Below are 25,717 nucleotides of genomic sequence, written 5' to 3' on the forward strand. Positions count from 1 at the left end.
ACCCAAGGTGACGATTCCCGTAAGAGTTCGGGCAAAGTGTGCGCATTCGCACAGAAGAAGGTCAATGGCCGGGTAGCCTTTAGCTATATCAAGATAGTAACTGCTCCGAAAAAACAGATACCAATTAGGATACCAATTTAGGATCATTAAGAATGTAGGTTGTGGTCAGTTGGGAATGTGGGTCTCACAGGAAGTGTGCAAGGGATAAGTCTCTGCAGTCGCCCTATCCTCTGTGTCCTCGGTGGCTCAGATGGGTACAGCGTCTGTCATGTAAGCAGGAGATCCCGGGTTCGAGTCCCGGTCAGGGCACACATTTTCAGCTGTCCCCATTGAGGTATATCAACAACACCTGTTGGCTGTTGGGGGTTTCGATGAATTATCATTTCTTTCTAGATGCATGAATCAATTCAGTTGGGAAGGGTGTCAAAAGCCACTGCTTTCTTTCCTGAGGCAAGTTGGATCACATCTGTTGCATCTGTCCTGGATACTGGCACTGGGACGGAGTTAACGTCCAATCCGGTTCTACACAGGTTCCATCAGGGACAGATCTGGGGATCGTGCTGGCCACGACAGTACCTCAGCATCACGAAAATGGCATCACGGTACTGTCGCATGAGAGGTAACACATGAGAATGCAGGATGTTCATGACACGCCGTGTGCCGTCAGCATTCCCTCAGTCACTACCAGCAGTGAGCTGAATTCGTACCCAATGGCTCCCCACACCAAGACGCCAGGAATAATATTGCAGTGCTTCTCCAGATCACAGGAAGAATCGGACTTCTCCGTTGCCGACGATGGGCACTCGAGGTAGTGCAGAACCAAAAAATTGTAAATTTGTGGTAAGATCTTATGGGACTATACTGCTTAGGTCATCGGTTCCTAAGCTTACACAATACTTAATCTAACTTACGCGAAGGACATCACACACATCCACGCCCGAGGGAGGACTCGAACTTCTGACAGGCGGAGCCTCACGGACCGTGACAAGGCGCCTTAGACCGTGCGGCTACCCAGGGCGGCCAGAACCAAAACTCATAGCCATTCATCAACAGTTCACGCTATCCAGTCATAGTACCACTCGAAAAGCAACAACTTACATCGTGGTCTTAACAGTTATCTACGGATCGGACGGCAATTCCCTAGGCCGACTGCTGCTAGTCTCCTACAAACGGTGCGGGATGACACAGAATATTTCAAGGTGTCCACTACTTGCTCTCAGATGGCAGGAGCAGATGTGAAGGGCTTACGAAGTGCCTCGTCCTCAGTACGACGGCATTCCTTACTGTAGTCAGACGTTATCGACCAGAAGCTCGACGACGGCCATGCCTGCCCTCACATTACAATGCAGTCCAACTCCGTTTCACTGTCACGTCTCAATGCCCCGAAAATCTGGATATTGCACAATTCGACCAGTCGGCCGAATGGAGACCCACAATGAGGCCTCTTTCAATCTTTGTCACGCAAGATAACTCTGTCTCAAACGAGTACACCATCTCTCTGTGGCCTTCACAGTGATCATCCAACATCTGACGCTGTTCATCCCCTTTACATACCTTATCAGTTCTAGTAGCAACACTAAACACGAATTAGACTAATGCACTCTGATGGCCATTGTTCCTGTCATAGAGAATTGCAACTCTATTACACATTTACATGCCCCTGAATATGTGTGTGGAGTTACATTGACGTCCGACTGTGTCTTATGAGTGCAGCACATTTTCTTGTGATGCGTTATAGACACTTCGCAACATAGAATGCACGGTGATGGACATTTCACTCTAATACTAGCCACTTACTATCACATTCTGTTCGTGTGTGTAGCGCAAGGAAAAACGATTGTCTGAATGTCTCCAGACGCGACGGAATCTCTTATACTCATGATTCATACGCGAAACAGATGATGGAAACAGCTAAATGTTCACACAGTCTATTTGCAGTATTAGCTCTCAAACTTGTATCACCTACAGCCGCTATGGGGAAGCTTTGTTTTAATTATCAGGTTCCACCATCGCAAATCGTTATCAGGCACAGGCATTCTACACAATTCAAAATACAAACTGAAAATCACAATCAAATGTGTAAAATAAAAACGATGTTCAGAAAATCCAACAACATCAAAAGTAAAACGAATGTGCTTCTTACCTTAACACTCAATTGTTAGACATCTTAATAAGAATCATGGGCTAATGTCGATGTTTCCTATTGCTTTACAATTATGCAGAAGTCAGGCACGTTATATTTGTTTTATTGCTGACGATATTAGATCTCCTGAAAATTTTTCATATTTTAAGTATCTGGTTGCGATATTCAGTTTCCGCTTTTGACGTTAGGTAGAGTGGCTGAACATCATACATGTAGCCACACACAATTTCTACGACAATTCCCGTGCCTCACGATGATCCTCGATACTCGAAACAGAAACAATAACAAAGATTTATAATAGTGGGGTCGTGCGGTAGCGTTCTCGCTTCCCACGCCCGGGTTCCCGGGTTCGATTCCCGGCGGGGTCAGGAATTTTCTCTGCCTCGTGATGGCTGGGTGTTGTGTGCTGTCCTTAGGTTAGTTAGGTTTAAGTAGTTCTAAGTTCTAGGGGACTGATGACCATAGATGTTAAGTCCCATAGTGCTCAGAGCCATTATAATAGTGGCTGTTGGTGTTTGTTTTTTTTTATGATTCCTGATAAACACCTAAACGCTGTGTGGCACTTCCTACTGAAAACATTTCGAACCTTACCTTCGTTTCGAAGAGTCCATAATCATTTTCGTGACAATCTCTGTTACATCACTACCACATGGGTCACATCAGTCTGTTGACGGTCTAGCAGCGCGTTTCTGAATTGCGTCGACGTCTTCAGGCACATGTTTCTTTTTTTTATTTTTAAATGGTTGTATGACTACAGTATCAATGAGTCACAGTTGGACCCGATCAACTACCACAATACATGGGTGTAACAGTCTGTAGGGATTGAAATAGAACGATCAGATAGATCACACTTCTGCGCAAACACCGTTTCCACGTATCCGTACAAGATAAATACTCTACCATCCAAACATTTGGGCTTACACTCGTCTGGTATGAGATGTTCTCGGAGGGGTCCACTGGGGGCAAACCGCACAATAACCCCGGGTGTGATGTGGGGCGACGGTTTGGTGGGTGGACTGCTGTGGCCTGTTGTGGGGTTGTGAACCACTGAGGGCTACGGCGGGGACGAAGCCTCTCCGTCGTTTCTAGGTCCCGGGTTTAATACATACATACATAGATCACACTTCTCATTTTGTGAAGTAAACAATTTTAAATTTTTGAACATTTAAGGTCAGTTGCTAGTCATTGCCCCACTTTGAAAGGGAGTGCCACAGATATGATATGCGAATTGGGGTGGCAATCATTGAAACAAAAACGTTTTCCGTTGCTACAGGAAATTTCAGTCAGCAACTTTCTTCTCAGAGTGTGAAAAATATCGCACGGTAAGAGTTAAGTGTAAGTTTCTCCTGGGCGCTGTTCAAGAGAGGAACAGTAGAGAAATAGCTCGAAGGTAGTTCGATGAACCCTCTACCAGGCACTTAATTGTGAATTGCAGAATATATTTGTGTAGCTTTTTTGTGACAACACTAATTGTAGATACCTGCATCATCCTTCTAATGTCTGAGATAACTATTAACATTTTCTGCGTTGTCATTAATATATAACATGAAATGATACGAACGGAAATAAATATACTAAAACGCGCGGAGTATTGTCGCCAGAACTGAAACTACAGATCTCATTACGTTTCTTGGTAAGTTGGGATTCATATTTGTCTCTGCAGTGTATGTTATCTGTTCCACAGCTAGATCTTTTACTTGCTTGTATTCTTCGTAATTAATATGTGAACGTGTTTGTAATGGACTGAATTTGCTTTCAGGATCAGATATCATCAAACCAACCATGTTCAGGTCATGTAGGATTGTCTCAAGTATAGTAATAGGCTGCCGCTTGTTTTTATGGTCAGCCTTATTGGCAGCCCTCAAAACGCATAATATACAAACCGAAACTGTTTAGTTTCGCCAGTGATTTGACCTAATGCACGTCGCGCATGCCCAATAGCCGATTGCGCATTTGCTGAAACTGGTTTCACATCCTAGTGACATAGTGTAAATTAGCCTTAAAGTACGAGGTTTTGTCTTCAAAAAATTCGTTAATCATATTAAAAAATCCCATATGATCTTATCGTTGTTATCTGTCGACAGTGAGATTCTGTAGGAAATCTTCGAACACAGAATCTACGTGTTCGACTGCGTATACAACTTCCAAGATATTAAGTGTTGTTTCTTGATCCTGTGCTATTTCTTCGAAACACGAATCTTATAATGTTTTAGCTTAGAATATAACGTGGGATCCAGCAATAGAAAGGTCGATGAAAAATGCCTCTGTATTTCTGTGGAACTGTTCATTTACCATTTCATAAACAAGAGTAGCTTACGTAAACAAATCTTGTATGAACCAGTAACAAAGCAGGTTGTGTAGAAAAGTCAGTAATTAGAACGCAGCTTGAATGGGCAACGTCAGCAGAAGAGTATGATCGTGAACATTTAGCACCTCATGTAACTTTCCACTGTTAGACGACAATGTGTGAACTAAATATTTATTTCTGTAAATTTCAGAAACCCAAGTACAAATTTACTCAACACTCACAAGGCAAGGAAGGACTTGATCATTTATCTGCACCCTTCCTAGATACAGTGCACCCTTTACGAACATTTGTTGAAACGGGTCTGTATTGTCGGATGAATGACCAACTTGGAATCGAAGAATGCAGCGAAGAGAGATTCTCAGGTCTAAATACAGAAGAGGGAAAAAGGACGAGATAAATTACTAGGCACGACAAATGCCAGTAGATATAGGATTTTTCGAAAACTGTCAGGTGTCAAAGAACAAAAAAAATAAAGTACAGAAAAAATAAGTAATCCTAACTGGACCTGAAACTGATCTCAAGTGTCTGTAAAGCTCTACGAGCGGAAGGAGAAAAATTGTCATACTACCAAAGGAAGACAGTGTTTTTTCCTTTATTGTTAAAATGCAGATTTCCGAAAACTAAATCCTTTAGAGGTAAGAAGAAGTAGATAAGATCCAACGGAGAGCGGCACGTTTCGTCACCGGATCATTTAATCCAAGCAAGAGCATTACGGAGATTCTCAACAAACTCCTGTGGCAGACGCTACAAGAGAGGCGTTGTGCATCACTGAGAGGCTTACTATTGAATTTCTCAAAGAGTACTTTCCGGGAAGAATCGGGCAACACGCGCGATTTGCGAATGGAACAGGGAAGGCGGAATAGATAGTGATAGCAGAAGTACTCTCTGACACACACCGTAAGATGGCCTGTGGAGCCCGCATCTCGTGGTCGTGCGGTAGCGTTCTCGCTTCCCACGCCCGGGTTCCCGGGTTCCATTCCCGGCGGGGTCAGGGATTTTCTCTGCCTCGTGATGGCTGGGTGTTGTGTGCTGTCCTTAGGTTAGTTAGGTTTAAGTATTTCTAAGTTCTAGGGGACTGATGACCATAGATGTTAAGTCCCATAGTGCTCAGAGCCATTTGAACCATGGCCTGTGGAGTATTGATGTAGTTGCAGATATAGGTGTCAGAGGGTTCCAAATTTTTAAAAGGTATTTTCCTGTTAAACAGTGCTGAAGAATAACGATGTATTTAAAGAATGGTATCACGACAGTATCAAATCCTGCTGTTATGTATATAGTTATTCACAGACAAATAATTTCGGTCATGGGAGTGTCTTCAGGTCAGAGATTAGCATTACATAATTTTAAATAATGGTTTCTTAGCGTTAAAACTTAATTGCTTTCACCTGTGTATATATGTGACATACGCTGCAACTGAACCTATTTGTATATTTGACGCACAGCAACCTTCATTCAACCTCATGTAATGCTAATCTCTGACTTGAAGTTGTCGCATGACCGAAAATAGTGGTTCTCTGAAAATAAATACAGCGTGTTAAAGGTATGGTCAAACTTTCAGGAAAATTCCTGACAGAGGAATAAAATGTGTTATATAAACATGTGTCTGGAAACGCATTATTTCCATGTTACAGCTCATTTTGTACTTCTCTTCATAACCACATTAATCGCGGGAAATACTCAGAAATAAAAAGTATCAGCACTACGTACATATTTTTCTTACATGAAATGTTGAAAGTCGGCCTTAGGGAGTAGGGATACTCACAAGGACAAGGACATATCAAATGGAGGAGGAATATTTTCGTGCAGTTGACGACATCCCAAGTGTCAACGTAAGGCAAGTAGCTACAACAAATAAGGTTGACCACTTGACTCTGGAGAGCGCTACGTGAGAACCAGCTCTGTTGGTTCAAATGGCTCTGAGCACTATGCGACTTAACTTCTGAGGTCATCAGTCGCCTAGAACTTAGAACTAATTAAACCTAACTAACCTAAGGACATCACACACATCCATGCCCTAGGCAGGATTCGAACCTGCGCCCTGATCGGTCGCTCGGTTCCAGACTGTAGCGCCTAGAACCACACGGCCACTCCGGCCGGCGAACCAGCTGTGTCCATATCAAGTACAGCGTGTGCAGACAGTATCAGCAGTTGATTTTCCTTCACGGGTACACCTCCACGAATGGTTCAGTTTGCAGTGTGTCAACCCTCATTGTACTGCAGGTGTGCTGTTCAGTGATGAGGCATCGTTTCAGCGCGATAAGATTGTAAATTTTGTGCTGTCGAGAACAGTCACGAAATTGTGGAGTCATGTCATCAACAAAGACTTTCTGAAACGTTTTGACCGGCATTGTTGGTGACTGTTGGTTAGAACCTCAGTTCTTCCAGCCAGGCTCAATGGCGAAACTTATAATGTTTTATTAGAGAATAAGTTTGCTAGTTCTGCTGGAACTTATGCGTTTACGAGAGCGACAAATTACGTACTTCACGCACGGTGGAGCTCGTCCTGATTTTAGTGTTAATGTTCACAGGCCTCCAAACAACAGAGTTCGTGACAGATAGATAGATGGAGGTGGACGAATTCCTTAGACTTCACGCTCACTGGACCTTAAACCACTCAGCGCATCAGGAATTCAAAGTGACATTGAGTTGATACATGTACTAACCGAGTGTGTCTTGAACATTTCGTGTAAAAAAAATGTTTCGTACTGTGCTGATACTCTCTTTTCCAGTTTGTTTCCCATGATTAATGTGTTAAGTAGTTGGAGAAACTGAGCTTTAATATGGAAATAAAACGTTTCCGAACCCATGTCCATGTTACACATGTTAGTCCTCTACGTGTGAAGGATGTTTGCTGGAAGTTTGGCCATATCTTTCTGTTGCACACTGTATTGTATTACAGCAGCTTTTGGTTATTTCACGATGCCATTATTCAAACGTGTGAAAAATGACGTATGTTACAATAGCATGTAATCTAAATAGCTCAGTTTTCCCATTGATAAAGTACCTTTGTGGAATATGATTAAAGAAATGAGAATATTGTAAGCCTTACTGTATCTCGAGATGTGATACACACACAGCTACTACACACAACAGAACGAAATGATTCTCCCAAAATATGAGAATTCATCCTTTTTATGTTTTAGCCCCTCACCTTCCCTTCCTTTTATATTATCCCCATCAATATAAGTCTTTGAAAGAAGTAGCTTTTTAACAGCAGTAAGAGTCAGAAGGAATGAAGCAGAATCTTCAGGACATGAGACATTTCCAGATAAAGGTGCGTTTGCATGAGAAACATTCTCACTGTCAGATACAATAGATTACTTTCTAAGGCTCAGATTGAAGTGCAGTAGAGACATAACATGTACACCTGAACGAAGAACAATGCCAAGCTAAAAGCACATGAATATGTTATTTATGCTGTAACACAGGTACTATGTTCTGACGGAAAAAGATTCATTGTTATTTCTCACGCATTTTTCTACCCTTTTCGGCCTCAAAACTTGTACAGATTTTGACAGTTATTATTTTGCCGGCTTCAAGGCAATCGACAAAGAGATCCCAAGAAAATCTTTCCGCTATCATGTCGAGAGAGGAAATCGTTTTTGCCTTTTTTGGCAGGATAACTGATTTTCGCTCCCACGTTGATTGGTGTTTCGTATCCACAATAACATGTAGATGTACAGAATCAATTTGATTGATGAGATATTCGTTTCTGCGTTTCCTTTTCGTCAGCATTCAAGACATGCAACACTCATGTTGATCAGTTCTTTCTCATAATTAATTCTTCATGGAGAACACCTTTTTCCAATAGGCCAGTGGTGTCAGCTGTTTCATACGCATATAAAAGCAAATCGCCCCATATTGTTCACTTTATTGAAGTTTTAACCTAAAGTGTGCTTTAACTACGTTATTGAGGAATCACACCTGGCAATATGTCAAACAAATATTCGGTGATACGTGAGGGTCACATAACACACTTGTATGCAAACAAATAGCAAGCTTAGATTTATTGGCAGGCTTCTGAGAAGCCTCGGTTTGTTAACGAATTAGATGGCTTATAAAGTAATGGTGCGGTAGCAAATATGTAAGACTAACAGCGGACACTGAGAGCGTCCATAAAAATGGCGACACAGACGCTCAATTGCTTGTTGGCCAGTGTCACCATAACGGATGCCTAACAGCTTCATCGTGAACTTTTTAGAAAATTACATTAATATTCTTGAGCCTACTTCGCGATACTTCCATTGAACGTGTGAAGATAAGCAAACGTATAATAATTTATTATTCGTACTCTCCAGCGTGATTGGAATGGAAATACCTTGCGTATGTTACATAAGTACCCTCTGATAAGCGCTTTGTAGTGAAATGCAAAGTAAAGACGTAGCTGTAAACAGATGTAAATGTCGTGACACTGCACGGTGCGTCGTTCTTTCTTGTTAGATGTTAATGAAGACGTCGTCTCGTCTTTTTATAGTTCTCGACCGAGATGTTTGAGGTGGATAATCTTCTGCTCTCAGATGCAAGCTCATAATTGTTCCTTGTGCTATGAAGAGTACAAAACACTAGTAAAAGTTGAGTTTTTTCTTATTTCATTCACGGATGTACAAGCAGTAAGGGTAAACAACAGTGATGTGCATCTACTTGAGCTTAGTTGTTATTCAAGAAGTTCCGTCAGCATGTATGTCACAGATAATAAGGGTGTGAGCGACCACACCATATAAAAGAAGTGATGATTCTCATCTTTCTTGAAATACCGTGACAAGTCGAGCTTTTAGAAACATAATGAGTTGACAACGCTAACCGCAAGTGAACTGTGAATAGTCTGCTCTTCTCGTGTAATTTGAAGCTCTATCACGTAAATTCATTTACTTGTATACCTTATTTCTACTACGGAATTTCATTTACCGCTGTGAAATGTTTACTTCTAGCACGGTACTTCTAGCACCGTTGCTTCACTTTTTACTGGAGCACGAGCAGATGCATGACCTAAGTTACGAAATCGATAACAAACAGGGTGTTTCAGATAAACTAGGCGAAAATTACGTGGAAAAGAACAGTACCGTGAAAGACGGCAGTTAAGGTAGACGTCATAAAGAAGATTTAATTGCTTCAGTCGGATTAAAAAATTTCTTTACTTGAACTTGAGCTATAATTAAGTACACAACAACGGCCTTGCGAAGGGCTTGAATATTTTGTAGTATGAAAACAGTTGTTCCCTTTTTTAAAAAACGAGCAAGAATAAGAAGTAGTTCTTGATACATCTTATATTTTTTATGAAACTGAATATCATCATTTTCTGTAAATACTGAATAAAATGACACACATATTTTGAATATTTCAAATTATTAAGCATTTCGTTGCAAATTTCTTTTACGTTCGTCACTTCCACTTGCAGAACTGTAGGTAGTCGTTCTTCCTTTTTAAGGACACGATATATAAAACACTGACATGTACTTATTATCAATATTGCTCCCTTAACGCCGAATGTCGCGAATCCGCATCATACCATTTCTGTGCTGATAAATGGAAGGTTGGCTGTTTTTGAGCACCAGTGCCGGTAGGTCCTAATTCTACGTGAAGCTGTCAACGATTTTAACAAGTGCTGCATTCTTCTGTGTGTTTCGGGCACCTCTAAACATCCAAGATTTTTTACTTTTATCTTTCATCTAGAAATTTATTCAGGTGTTACTATCGCTTGACAGTCGTCTGCCAGTACCTTACGGTCATCAGCATTACTACCATTGTCGTTAGTACCATCGTTCACTCGCTGGTTGTTTCAGGCGTAACCGATAAATTTAGGAACGACAAGTCATGCACGGAGAATAATTTATTGTCAAGTAACATATTCTTTTCAAATCGTCTTTTATGAGGTATACGTACAATACGTCAGTCACTTTCTAAGAATGAATAAGGACAATTCGACCCAGATTAAAATTTTGAATAATTTAGAACGCGTGTCCAAAATGTTTCATTGTTTTGCAGCAGTGATATTCAAATTCAGCTAAGTATGAATAAATTTCGTGAACACATCATTGATTCGTGTAATCGTTAAATTATTGCGATGCAGTGGAGGAAAAACAGTCAAGGGACTTTGAATAAGGTAAACACTTTGGACATGTCACCGGTCCTTTCTTGACTAATCCAATGCTCCCAAAAGTGTATATTTCTGGATCTCCATCATGCTGGTAGCAGAGACTGCTGAAGGCTCTGTAACAGAAGAACTAACCACGCTAGCTAAACAACGGGTGAAGAAGGATGTGTTCCATAAAAAAATTATTCCCCCTGTAATCACTAGTTTCGCTTTATTGCAATCACTAGTTTCGCTTTATTGCACTGATTTGAGTCTCAGTTTAAAAGCTTAAGAAAAAAATATGTTATTGTACAGAGTTTTATTATCAGAATAACGCACCAAAACGTTATTTCAATCGATACGTTACATTATCACCAAATATTCAGTGAGCTCTGTTTTTGAAAATTCAAAAAGGATCATTACCTAAATAGGAGAAAAGGAGTAAACGCCACTGAAAATGCAGAGCAACTGATTCTCTGAGAGAGGAGTAGAGGTTGCAGATAATCTGACAGGTGTTGCGGATTACAGACCTCCAAGTGAGCTCTGGGCTCTGTGAGGCACGCCGTATCTGCTAGTGTTTAGAGTGCTCAGACGAAGACGACGAGCTTTACAGTATGAGTGAACTTCCACAGGTTGTCTATGTGAAATTAAACGATTTGTCTGCGACTGTGAGCTTTTATATTTTCCACTGAACTACATATTACTCACAAACCGTATAGTAAATGTTGCGCTGTACACAACAAAGTACCTATAAATCTGTAGAATTAAGAAATGAAAAAGGCAAACCAAGATATATGATGAGACAAAGTAAACTTTAAGTACTCGAAGTTAAATCGAACTGAACGAGATCCACGACTGTCTCACGAATAATACAAAGTACACACTTCACTGTTTCAATCACGTTCTAGTTCAAATGGTTCAAATGGCTCTGAGTACTATGGGACTTGACTGCTAAGGTGATCAGTCCCCCAGAACTTAGAACTACTTAAACCAGCTAACCTCAGGACATCACACACATTTGTGCCCGAGGCAGGATTCGAACCTGCGACCGTTCCGGAACGAAGCGCCTGGAACCGATCGGTCACCGCGGCCGGCCAGGTGTTGTTATTCCTTGCATAATGTATTCAGCTCCATAAATGTCAGTAGGAATAAAAAAATCCAAATATATTTGTCTCTATTAAGAACTACAGTAATGTATGGATCGGAAGGGTGGGTGGTGACCACAGAAGAGGAAGACTGGTTGTTAACATGAGAAAGGAAAATTTTGGGAAAGATATTTGGGCGGTGAGAGGGGAAGGAAGCTGGAGAATGAGAACAAATTCAAAACTACAGACGTCTTTTGGACGGATGAATATTGTGCTGAAACATCAAGTAAGGAAAAATAAGATGGGCTTTTCACGTAAAGAGAATGTGAGAAATGTTAAGAAGGTGTTATAATAAATCCCGAAGAAAGAAGGAGAAGACCCAGGTAAATGTGACTTGAAGATACGGAAGAGGGTCTCAAAGCAATGGTAATCAGGAAGTGAAGGAGGGCAGCGATTGACAGAAAAGATCGGAGACAGATGACAAAGGAGGCCGAAGTTCTACAAGGACTGTAGCACCGACCAGTAAGTATTAAGTAGCTGCTGTCAAATGAGATAAACGGGTACCATACGATGATGCCAAAACGCGCCATGTCAAACAAAATACTGTATTGTTGTTAAAATGTGACTGTAGCAGAAAAGATACTTGTTTATAAAAAATTAAAGTATGCCTATAAGGCATAATGAAAGTAAAAGCTTCCAAGCTAGATGCAATCAGGTAATTTATTTTTAATATTTTACACGACAGGCCTGTTTCGGTTTATTGCCTCTATCAAGTACCTGCGGAAATAAGATTAGTAAGATTATCTACATGTAAATCGTGGCCGTTTTATGTTTAATTTGCATCAGTACTTAAGTCTAGTTGAATGTGATGAGCATGTTGCAACTATAATAATTTTTTTGCGTCATGTGTTGGTAAGTATAATACTTTTTGTGGTTACGAAATGTAAAAATACACATTTTGTCAGATATTTTGACAGTTCAATTTTGACAGTTCTTTACTACGATGCTGTATTTTTACAAACTGTTTACAACTTATCAGAGATGATGTTACGTTTCGTTCAAATTTTATCTATGGTCTGTTTAAGTTTTGTTAATCATGTGACTATTTCTTTTCGTATTCTACAATGTCAATAAAGTTTTCGAGATAGTATTTATGTTTAAAATCAGTATGTTCATTTAGAGTTTTGTGTGGTTGTTTCCTTGTATGAATAAGAATTTCTTGTTATTCGAGATTGTAATGTTTCTAAGGCAGTTTCGTTTTCCCTTACTTCTTGGTGTTGAGTTTCAGGTACAAGTAGAAGTTTGTCGGATTTAAACAACGCGCTAGAAACAGTGATAATAATCCTTGAAACTTCTATTTACGTCTGAAAATTCAACACCACAAAGGTGGGAAAAATGAAACTGCCTTAGAAATATTGCACAAAATACCGAAAGGACTTACCAGAGCAGTCTCGATTAACTGGAAATTCATATTCATATAAGGAAATATCCGTACTAAATTCTAAATGAATATACTGATTTTAAACGTAAATACTATCTCGAAAACTTTATTGACATCATAGAATACGAAAAGAAATAGTCACATGATTAACAAAACTTACACAGGCCATAGATAAAATTTGAGGGAAAGTAAAAACAACGAAATGTAATATCATCTCTGTTAAGTTGTAGCCGGCCGGAGTGGCCGAGCAGTTCTAGGCGCTTCAGTCTGGAACCGCGCGACCGCTATGGTCGCAGGTTCTAATCCTGCCTCGGGTATGGATGTGTGTGATGTCCTTAGGTTAGTTAGGTTTAAGTAGTTCTAAGTTCTAGGGGACTGATGACCTCAGACGTTAAGTCCCATAGTGCTGAGAGCAATTTGAACCATTTGTTCAGTTGTATATTCTTTGTAAACATATAGCATCGTAGTAAAGAACTGTCAGAATTGAACTTTCGAAATATATGACAAAAACGTGTATTTTTACGTTTCGTAACTGTAAAAAGTATTACACTTACCAAGACATGACAGAAAAGTTTACTATAGATGCAATACGGTCATCATCTCCAACTAGACGTAAGTACCAAAACAAATGTAACCATAAAGCAGCTACGATTTACGAATGTATGATCTTACCAACCATATTTTCGCAGGTCACTTGATAATATCAATAAGCCGAAACAGGCCTGACGTGTGCAACATTAAAAATATTACCTTATAGCAGCTTGTTTTGGAGCGTTAATTTTCATTATGTCTTATACTGAAGTATACTATGCTGAGGACCCAATGGAACGTAAAGAAACTATTGGTGTTGCTACGCTTTACAGATTTACGACGATTCTGTCAAAACTGTTGTGCGGTGGGTGTCTTCAGAACACGCCAGTTGCAATGGTCGCGCTGGTTCATTACATCTGTAACTAGATAACGTCCTACAGCTGTAAAGGGAAGCTTAGGAAATCCGTTTGGCGGCGAGCGTGGCATTAGCGGGGTACTCACGGCGGAGCGGTTGTCGTGGTGCGTGCAGAGCAGCGCGCACTGCGCCTCGCGCACGTCGTCGGCGGCGGCGGCCGCGGCGACGGCGACGGCGGCGGCGAAGCAGGCGGCGAGCGCCAGCAGCGGCAGCGGCAGAGGCGCCGGGCCCGGCTGCAGCCGCACGCGCGCCCGCCCCATGACTGACGCGCCGGCCGCCAGAGCCGCACCAGCAGGCCTCCGCCGGCCCGCCGCGCCGCAGGGGGCAGCGGGGCGCAGCCGCTGGCTGCTCCCGCCACTGCCACACGTGCGCGGCGGGCCTGCAGCCTCACAGGCGCAGGCGGCGCACGACCTATTGCAGACAATACGATATTGCAGTGCATGCGCTTGTAAGAATTACGAAGTCGTTACATACTGACGGAAAAGAACCGCAACACGTAAACGAAAGTTGCTTTGCTTGTTTCTGCATGTGATAGATAATGTTTATTCAAATTTCGCACAAGTCGCGCTAGTAGCGCCACTGTGAAGATGTAAATCAGGTTTGTTTTAAACACACGCTGTAATGCTCGTAGCCGTTAGTGACCTCTGAGATTAGACGTGGTGAGTTGATGCTGGTCAAAAATGCCTTTAAGGTGACAAAGGCTCCATTATCAGCACTTCACTACGTTTGAACGAGGTCGTGTAACTGGGCTACGAGAAACTGGATGTGCCTTTTGCAATTTTGCGGAAAGATTGGCATGGAATTAACCACTGCAGAAGTTTACTGGCAGGAGGTTATAGCGTTGCTCTTGGGAGGCGAAAAGAAAAAGAATTGTCATTTTATATTTTTTTGAAAAATGTCGAAAAAGTGAATATTTTGGTGGGCCACTTTGGAACAGAATCAGGGATTGTTTACACTATTATAATAACATACGTTGAGCATTAAATACATGAATAAGAGCAGCAGATTGATTTATTTGAGATCGTTCAGAAGAAACATTATCATTTCTCTGCATTTTTATTGTCGCGATGTAGTCATACGCAGCACAACACTAAGGGACCAGAAGATTTATAGACTTTAAAAGAAATGCAACACTACACAATTAAAAAAAAAAGAGTTGATTCAGGAATAATAGGAAAACGATAATGTTCCTTCTGCCTCATGCTGCGTTCGGCCCATCAGCGTGATCGTAATTTCTGGTGGTGAACTAACACAAAATAATTATCATTCAAGTAAATGAGGAGTTGGAAATCATCAAGGTTAATTTACTTAAGTAAGCACACTTATCTTTAACATACGTTTTTTTTAATGCTACGTACCTTTTCATATTAAATTACAATAGTTGACCCATGTGGTTAAATACTTCATACATAACAGTCAAAATGTCCTCTTGATGCCGTCTGTTCGTAATCAGTTACAAGAAACTACATGTTTTATGACTGGAAAAATAACAATTAGCACATTTATTGAATATTTTCACATAAAATATAAAATACGGATGAGGAACGCAGCAAGTCCGCGTCCGCCTTACATGGAATACAAACAGTAAAAGATGAGGCGCCCATTGCCTCATTTGTCTTGAAACAAAGGAATTCTTTTTTATATTATTAATCGATACATGTACATAGACATTTACAGGTACCGCGCAAGAACGGCAAAGATAAAGAATAATAGATTCTGTCGCTGCTGTGCGATATTTCATTTCTTTTACTTTACAATTGTTCGATAACTTTAGGCCATCAGGCGTTTACTGTTGAGCGTATATTACTGTTTGTGAGGCGAAAATTACTAATTTTACAAGGTGTCACGAGAATGTACGGTCGCAAGAAGACCGGGTTCTGCACGGTCGTGTGGCACTGCCGAACCTTTTCGGCGTTTGGCTCTGGTGCATCGTACTGCATCTGGAGCAGCAATTTAGATAGCAGTTGGCACCACAGTGACACAACGAACTGTTACAAATCGCTTGCTTCAAGGACAGCTCCGACCCAGACGCCCTGTAGTGTCCATTCCACCTACCCAAAAATGGCTCTGAGCACTATGTGAGTTAACTTCTAAGGTCACCAGACCCCTAGAACTTAGAACTACTTAAACCTGACCAACCTAAGGGCATCAAACACATCCATGCCCGAGGCAGGATTCGAACCTGCGACCGTAGCGGTAGCGCGGTTCCAGACTGTAGCGCCTCTACCCAAAACTACTACTATTTGTGACTGCAGTGACGTCAAGCGAGACCTCGTTTGAGGGCACGATGGACGTCTTTTGAGCTTTCTGATGACAGCTGTTTCTGCCTCTGTGCCAGTGATGGCCCATGGCTATTCCAAGCACCCCGACTGCAAATTGGTACGTCAGTCTGGTGATTCGACCTCTTGTCCTGCCATTTGCGAGCAGCATTCCAGGGGGTGTTTTCCAACAGGATAGCGTTCGCCCATGTACAGTAGTCGTAACCCAACATGTTATTCGGAATCGACATCTTGCTTTGGCCTGCTCGATCACCAGATCTGTCGCCAATCGAGCACGTATCGGTGGTAGGCAAAGGAAACTTCGTAACTACATCTGTCAGTGAAAACTCGTAATTCCAGTAGCAGTATCTTCATCAAAGTGAGATTTGAAAGTCCATGGATTCCTTTAATCTGTGAATAGCTAGACTTCTACAACACGGTTACACATATAGCAACTTTAAGAAAAAATTTTTATTTCACCTTCAGATTTAATAAAATGGAGTTACGAGATTTTCACTGCCTTCATTTTACATTTGCAATAGCTTATCTCGCGCTTACATTAACCTTGATGTTGCATTGTTAATCGCTTCAATATGTTACCTAGACAGATATATTCCCGAACTTTCATTACTCAACATTATCTTTTGGTGTTGCGATTTTTTCCTGTCAGTGTAATTAAAGTGCAGTTATTCACAGAGGTTCAGTGTGGGCTGTAATTATCGTATGGCAGCGATTCTTGGCAGATATACTAATGCGTTAATGCAAAACCGAATTCTTTTCCACCATAAATCGATTCCGCATTAACGCATTAGGATATCTTCCAAGTTCCGCTGCCATACGATAATTACGGCTATTACTTCTTACAAAGACAGTCACTGCAGTATCCGCGAGTACCAAGCTAGCAGCCTTCGATTGAATGGCTCCCCTGCACAAGACTCACAATAATTGTACGAGTGCAGGTGAATGACATATGGACGACGACATACAAAAGTTTAGGTCTGGCTGTGAAGCGTGAGTGGATAGCCGAAACAGTTAAGGCAACCGCTCATGACAGGCGGGAAATCATGGTTCGCGTCTCAGTACGGCACAAATTTTCAATGTCACTGTTCCATTATACAGAAGAAGGCTGCCTGTATTCGCAGCTGCAGATCGATTTCCTGTATTTCCGACTAGTGTAACATCTATATCTACATAGTGTGTAGTGATTGTACAACGCATGCCAGGAGAAACTCCCAAACTAACAAGGGGACAACGCCTACTCTTTATCGTCGATTTCGTCCAAACTTATGGCAAGTGTATGGCTTGACCAGGAATGAAAGGGACAGAAGTGGGAGCTGCAGATGGCCATTTGTTTAGAAAAAATAGCATTTTTGGCGCCGGTCGGCTCACGGACGTTATCCCACGCACTTCAATCGCGTGACTCTGAGACAGACACCCATATGCACATACTGGGAAGAAGTTTCCCCAGAACACACCTCTTCTTCTGTGGGGAATACGCGTACAATAGATATACACTACATTTAAAATAATAACAGTACTCTATATGCATGAAACAGTATGCGTACCTCATATGTTCTAAAACTCGTTGCATAAAACTGGCATTTTCCATTGCTCAGACCTCGGGTTCTGTTCGTCATAAGAAGGTATGGTCAAATGTTTTGAATAGCCTTTGAGCTAGGTGCCATTTGTACACCAAACAGAAGGACCATCTTACTGTCACTATCCTATTGTATAGGGTCAAAGTATGAATATTACACACTTCTTCCTGCTTAGACAAATGGAGAAAATCGGTTGGTTCTTTTTTATCAGATTTAGTCTACGGTGGAGTTCATGGGACTTATGGAGGCACCATTACTTCATGGGCAGTTCCTCGGGAAGACCCAGAAAAGAGTTTTCTTACTGTATTTTCGCCGTCACCAGCGGACCAAAACCCAGCTCAGGGTTCCAGTACGGCTCCGCACAGAAAATGGCAGAATTTTTTACGACATGTTCCCAAGTCCCCGATCTCAAACAACGTTGAAAATTTAATGGTATCTTTATCTGTTTTCAGAATGCAGACGTTCAAAGTTATCCTAATTCTACATGTAAAATCCGGTTTGAAGCGAAATGTACGTAATAAATAACTGCAGTAAATTGCTCAAATTTTAACGGAGTGTTCTCAAGGCATCTATCTAAGCTAGCCGTCTCACAGTTTTTAAAAATCATCATCCGTTATCGACAAACATGTTTTTTGGTTACCAAAACTCAGCCGCAGATTCCGAGGTGGATATACATAGCAAATGGCTGTAATTTTTACAATGTATTTATATTATCCCGATCTCGAATAGCCTTGAAAATTTCCTTCGTAGCTGCATCTGTTTCCGAGATACAAACCTTCAAAGTTACCCTATATGTACACGTAAAATACTCTATTAAGATCCGGTGTGAGGCGAAAACGCAGTTTATAAAGTGACGTAGCGTGGAGAAATATGCTGGAAAGTGTTTCTGCTATGAGCTAGCAACTTAATGTTGTAGTACTGAAGCATATGCAAACTTTTTTGCACTTACAATCCGGTCTGAGGTGTAAAATTAGTTTTGCGTTACTTCAGTTTCACGTACGCTAACTATTAAAATTTTACTGACCAATAAATGTCATTTCTTATGAGTTACATGCCCTGTTGCAGCAATAAAACAGAGGAAAAATGCACCTACTGGACCACAAAAAATGCGAATATGTTCATGTTTCTTTAAATGACTACGACTGAAGAGTGGGATACCAGGAGCCTCATTCTGCCTTCCTTAGCACCTTTCAAAGATTTCCCAAAGACTGTGGCATGCTATCATTTATCTTTTTCGCACGTTTTTATGCTCAGAGAGGAGAAAACAGTGGCAGTGGCAAAGAGATGGAAAAGTAATAAACGCAGGGAGAAAATGGACAGTAGTTGTGTTATAGAAACACCGAAGGAGTCAATGGCAGTGTGTATGAGAGAGAGAGAGAGAAAGAGAAGAACAGTGGCAGTGGAACATAACTGACTGATAGAGAACAGTGCTAGGAAAAGATTGTAGGAGATAGTACAAGGAGGAGGGTGGAGAGGAATAAAGAGACAGAGAAAGTGGAAGGAGGGTGAAGGCCAGTGATAATGAGAGACTGAGTATATGGCAATGACGACGAGGAAGAGATAGATAGTATCAGTGACAAAAGACAATATCATTAGGAAGGAAGGAATGAAGTACTAGAGAGCAAGAGGCAGACAGTGACAGCGAGGACCGTGAGAGAAGACTGTAGTAGTAGGGCAGAATGAAGGGGCATGTGGATGTGACGGTGACAGTTGGACACAAAGAGATAGTGACAATGAGATGGGCTGAATGAGTGACTGAGAATGGGCGAGTGGGAGGAGATGGGTATGGGTGACTTACAGCGATGGACTAGTGAGCGTGACTGGGTTATAGTTAGAGGAGATTGTGGAAGTTTGAGATTAGCTGCATCTTAAAAAGAGCTCTAATACGCTCCCAAGCCAAAATTTTAGGGAAAATTTGTAATGGTGCTAAGGAAAGTGGAACGAGGCAGTTGGTACCTCACTTTTCAGAGTCTTTTAAATAAACGGGAACGTACTCGCATCTTTTTGCTCCGATAGGGCCATTTCTTCTCTGCTACATACATACACAACAATAGAGACCGAGAACTATAGGCACAGATAAATGCGTTAACAGACAGTTGAAACCTCCCCTTAGAAAAATTAATGAATTACTGTGCTGATAAACCTCTTACGTTATTTGATTTTCAAACAGGTGAGCAGAAGTGAACGAACTCAGACATTCCTCTCTTTACTTATTCTGATCAACACTAAACTGACACGCAATATTTTTAGCGCAACGCAGTCTGACTGTCAATAATCCCTACAAAAGAATGGCCATGACTAACAATAACCTATGCCTTTCATGAATCACTTACCTCACAAAAATCTTCGTTACTTGAACTACTGCAATACAGCGAGCGCCAATACTGCCAGCTACATAAAAGATTGTAGCCACTGAAGGCACTAACTACTAATAGATATAGTTAACAAATGAAAGATTTTGGTAGAGAACAAACAATGTAATTACCTTAATAGTGTTCAAAAGATATCAGTTCATGACATCCAGTCTTACAAATTTCGTTTTTCTGACGGATACACGTCCAGATCGTCCGCTCTCAAAACTCTGCCATCTCTCTTACGACATCCACCATTGCTGGCGACTCACCTCCAACTGCGCAACACTAAGCGCTGTTCACATCCAACTGCCCAACACTACAATAGCGAATATTCCAACAATGCCAACCAGCCACAGACTGCACACAGCACAGCCAATGATTTTCATACAGAGCGCTACGTAACGTTACCAACATAAAAACCTAAACAGCCTACTTACACAGTATTTCATAAACAACATACGAAGAGTTCCCGCGGACACGACATAACAGACATGCCAATAGGCAACTAACAACAATCTCCTTAGTGACAGTGACAACAGAGGCAGTGAACAGAATGAGGAGGAGGAAGAGGACGATGACATGTAACAGTAAATAAGACACATATGATTATGAATCTGACGTAACTTGCCAAAATGCGCTGACAAATTGTACAAATCAGTCAGGTAATAGTCAAGGACAGTGAATACTAGCGTAAATGTAACATAAAGTGCTGGAAATCTAGCCAAGGAGGCATCCATTGTTGTACATGGACGAATACCTAATGTTAATGCATAACATTAGCAATAACATTTATCCACTATTTTGTTGTGACTGGTGGCCAAAAGCTCGAAGAAACCTCTCCAAGGTATTCACCACCAGTCGCAGTCGGTCATGGCACTAACAGATCTTATCTCTATCAAATCATTTTTTACATTCTTCTTAAATGAACTAGATTTTATTTATAGTTCAACCTCAAATTACCTGTTACTTTAAAAAGTATATATTCCATGTCAAATGTTGCAGGTAAGAACAATAAGAAAAACAACAAAAAATGATGAGAAACAAAAACTGTAATACATACGACCTTTAAAAAATGCCAGGCAATAGATCTTTAAATTTGCATTAAATAAAATAAATGTACCATTTAGGCTAGCGTGCTATAGAGGTAACGGATGCCACAGCGCGAAGAGTACAGGCCAGCAGTCCGACAGTCGTGGAATCGAGTCCCTACACAAAGCCACGTTCTATTTTCAATTGTTACGTTACTTAAGATTATGAAAAGAGAAAATATAAAAATACTATTATTGATGCAGGTGAAAGGGAATACAAACATCTAAAAAATGAGATCGATAGGAAGTGCAAAATGGCTAAGCAGGAATGGCTATAGGACAGAAGTAAGGATGTAGAAGCATATATTCCTTAGTGGTAAGACAGGTGCTGCCTACAGGTAAATTACAAAACTCCTTTTGAGAAAAGAGAACCATCTGTATGAATATCAAGAGCTCAGATGATAAAGCAGACCTAAGCAAAGCAAGGAAAGCAGAAAATTGGAAGGAGTAAATACAGATCCTATACAAGGGAGATGTACTTCAGGGCAATATTATCGAAATGGAAGAGGACGTAGAGGAAGATGAGAAGGGAGATATGATACTGAGTGAAGAATTTGACATAACAACGCCCTGGGAGTAGACAACATTCTGTCAGAACTACTGATAGCCTTGGGAGAGCCAGCCATCACGAAACTCTTCTATCTGGTGAGTAAGTTGTATGAAAGAGACAATATACCCTCAGACTTCAAGGAGAATATAATAATTCCAATTTCAAAGAAAGAAGTTGCTGACAGATGGGGAAATTACTGAACTATCAGTTTAATAAATCACGGTTGCAAAATACGAACACGAATGGAAGAAGAATGGTAAAGCTGTTAGAAGCCAACCTCGGGGAAATTCAGTTTGAATTTCAGATAAATGCAGGAACACGTGAGGCATACTGACCCTACGACTTACCTTAGAAGATAGGTTAAGGGAAGTCAAACCAACAGAGAAAACTTTTGATATTATTGGCTGGAGTGCACTCTTTCAAATTGTAAAGTTGGCAGGGGTGAAATACAGGTAGCGAACGACTGTTAACAATATGTGCTAAAGCTAGATGGCAGTTATAAGACTCGAGCGGCATCAAAGGGAAGCAGTGGTTGAGAAAGGACTGAGACAGGGCTATATCCTATCCCCTACGTCATTCAGTCTATGTACGGCCAAGCAGTTAAAGAAAGAAAAGAAAAATTTGGAGTAGGAATTACAGTGCAGGAAGAAGAAATAAAACTTTGAGGTTTGCGGATGACATTGTAATTCTGTCAGAGACAGCAAAGTACTTGGAAGAGCAGTTGAACGGAATGGACAGAATCTTGAAAGGAGTATATAAGATGAACATCAACAAAAGTAAAACAAGAGTAATGAAATGCAGTTTAGCTAAATCAAGTGATGTTGAGCGAATTAGATTAGAAAATGAGAGACGTAAAGTAGTAGATAAATGTTGCTATTTGGGATGAAAAATAACTGATGATGGTCGAAGTAGGGAGGATATAAAATGCAGACTGGCAATGGCACGAAAAGCATTTCTGAAGAACAGAAATTTTTCAACATCGAGTATAGATTTAAGTTTCAGGAGGTACTTTCTGAAAGTGTTTGTATGGAGTGTAGCTATGTATGGAGGTGAACCATGAACGATAAACAGTGTGGACAAGAAGAGAATAGAAGCATTTGAAATGTGGAACTACAGAAGAATGCTGAAGATTAGATTGGTAATCACCTAACTAATGAGGAGGTCGTGAACAGAAATGAGGAGAAGATAAATCTGTGATACAACCTGACGGTAGCAGGGAGATAGAGGCTCGACCCCAACTTTGATATAAAATTCATATCAAATTGATATTCAAATTAATTAAATTGATCAATTAGTTCTCCATTCAAGTCCAGCTTGTTCGTCTAAAATATAGCGACACAGCCCCACCACCCTGGTGAAACACAGCCGCGTCGCCGATCTCACTCACACTGTACCGTCCTCCACACCACCCCACCGCAAACGACTGCTCTTCTGCGATGGAGAAGAATTGTGCATAACGTCAAAGCATCTCTTATAATCAAGCATCTTTTAAAATGGAAAACACAATCACAATGATAAAAAAGTCCTCTTTCTACAAAAATAGGCGCAGTCCATTTTCTTTTAGTTTATGAGTAAAATCGGTATAGTTTTTACGTTCGACTGTAGGATACAGTTCCGCATCTCATTATTTTGTGACTTCCAACGAAGTGCACTACCAACAATTACAAATGATTAGGCTATACACCCCCTATACATGTCTATCATGCGTAAAACTGGGAAGAAAGTCTTCCACTATTTTTGTGGGAAACTACCAATCACCGCAGAATATCATCGTTATTTGAAACTGTCAGTGGAATAAAGAAAAAGTGAGAATTTAAAGTCCATAGATAAAACACAAATGTTAAGCAACTTCTTTCAGCTTGATGGACAAATTACACAACCTGAGAGTGTCCTCACATTCAAATTAGTGTCTGTTAATAAATTGTTGTGCACATGTGTACTTCTGTTTTGCACACTATGGTAAGTCCTGTTTTACCAATGCGAATCTGTATAACACATCTCTGTACGAAACAAAGTGTGAGAGCCTGTCTTGTAATGGAACTTTCTACATAATTTTACTGCATCTCTCTCTGTCACAGTTACATCGAAACCAGTTACCGTCTCCATGCTTACATTTGACATTTTCGTTCCATAACTCCCCTCTGCCGCCATGTCTGTAAACTTGCTAATCATACAGCAGCTTCTTCACAAGCCGGAAAAAACACTATCACTTCTACGTTCCACAACAAGCTTTGATTGAAGTTGTGTCTACTTTATAATTAGAGATTATGAAGTATGAAATAACAGAGAACTTGCTCTAACACCTGTTTTTAAACACGCAATCATGACGATAGTCATAAAAACTTTCATGATTCCATGAGAATAGATACAGCCGATTTCTGTTATTTTTGTGAGCAAAATCTGTGTACCTATGAGAGAATTATCTGTACCGAAACTTTAACCAGCGGTACTACTCATTGTAATATAACCCCCTATAAGATTTTACCAAAGTGTCTGTCCTCCGATATATCCAAAAAACAAATACTGTCTGCGTGTTGACATCGAGCATATTACAAACACATGTATCTCTCCAGTGGAGCATGTGGCCAGTGCTCGAGGGCTTCCACAGATCTGCGTGAAGTTTTGTCAACTATACTGGAAGAAGGCCATACCAAACAGACTATCAATCACAAGAGAGTATTCCTTTATTGCTCCCTGATAAGCAGTTTAATGCATTGTTGGATGTCGCAAAATAATGATTAGCGGATTGTACCCTACAGTCGAACATAAAAACTATACCGATTTCGCTCATAAACTAAAAGAAAATGGACTGCCCCTATTTTCGTGAAAAGAGGACATTTACTATCATTGCGATTGTGTTTTCCTTTTTAAAAGATGCTTGATTATAAGAGATGCGTTGACGTTATCTACAACTCTTCTGCATCGCAGAAGTGCGATCACTTGCGGTGGGGTGGTGTGGAGGACGGTCCAATGTGAGTGAGATCGCCGATGCAGCTGTGTTGGACCAGGGTGGCGGGGCTGTGTCGCTAAATTTGAGATGAACAAGGTGAACTTGGGGGGCCTTTTGTTTATATGCTATTGCTTAGTTGACTACACATGCTTTTGTGTTGGCGAAGGACCGTCACCTCAAGGTGGTCAGCGACTACGGCGAGCTCATGCCACACCACGTAAGCTGTTCTGGCCGTAGCTGAGGAATACTGTGCTCCCAGATACACTATGTGATCAAAAGTATGCGGACACCACCAAAAACATACGTTTTCATATTAGGTGCACTATGCTGCCACCTACTGCCAGGTACTCCGTATCAGCGACCTCAGTGGTCATCAGATATCGTGAGAGGAACCTGAGGGCAGGCGTAATTGTCCTCAAAGTTGGGAGGATCGCATCAATCACATAGTAACTCGATCACAGCTAAGCTTGCCATCCTCGAATCCATCTGTGGCCGGTCCGCGGAGCATGTAACCTTGCAACTAAAGCACCCAACAAAAAGAGCAAAGCATCAAGATGGGGAGGAGGAAAGGAAACGTCAGGGGTTGACAGGGTATGTGATTTTATTTCAATGATACAGTCAAATACACTGAAGCGCCAAGGGAACTAGATTAGGTTCAAATGGCTCTGAGGACTATGGGACTCAACTGCTGTGGTCATAAGTCCCCTAGATCTTTGAACCTAACTAACCTAAGGACATCACACACATCCATGCCCGAGGCAGGATTCGAACCTGCGACCGTAGGAGTCGCACGGTTCCGGACTGCGCGCTTAGAACCGCGAGACCACCGCGGCCGGCCTAGATTAGGTATGCGTATTCAAATACAGGGATATGTAAACAGACAGTATTCGGCGCTGCGGTCGACAATGCCTATATAAGACATCAAG

At 41.1% G+C, this 25,717-nt stretch overlaps 1 protein-coding gene across 1 annotated transcript in view; it reads right to left on the reverse strand.

Annotated features, from left to right (window-relative positions):
- The window catches only part of LOC126256122 (anosmin-1), a 276,158-nt gene extending 261,723 nt beyond the window's left edge, over nt 1–14,435 (reverse strand). Inside the window, exons 1-2 of the mRNA XM_049955460.1 lie at nt 14,261–14,435; nt 14,080–14,156 (exon numbers count right to left, since the gene is read on the reverse strand). Coding sequence (XP_049811417.1) covers nt 14,080–14,156; nt 14,261–14,435 — 252 coding nt within the window. The remainder of the gene's footprint in view (nt 1–14,079; nt 14,157–14,260) is intronic.
- Nucleotides 14,436–25,717: the final 11,282 nt, after the last annotated feature.

This window comes from Schistocerca nitens, chromosome 1, assembly GCF_023898315.1.
Source record: "Schistocerca nitens isolate TAMUIC-IGC-003100 chromosome 1, iqSchNite1.1, whole genome shotgun sequence".
Lineage (NCBI taxonomy): Eukaryota > Metazoa > Arthropoda > Insecta > Orthoptera > Acrididae > Schistocerca > Schistocerca nitens.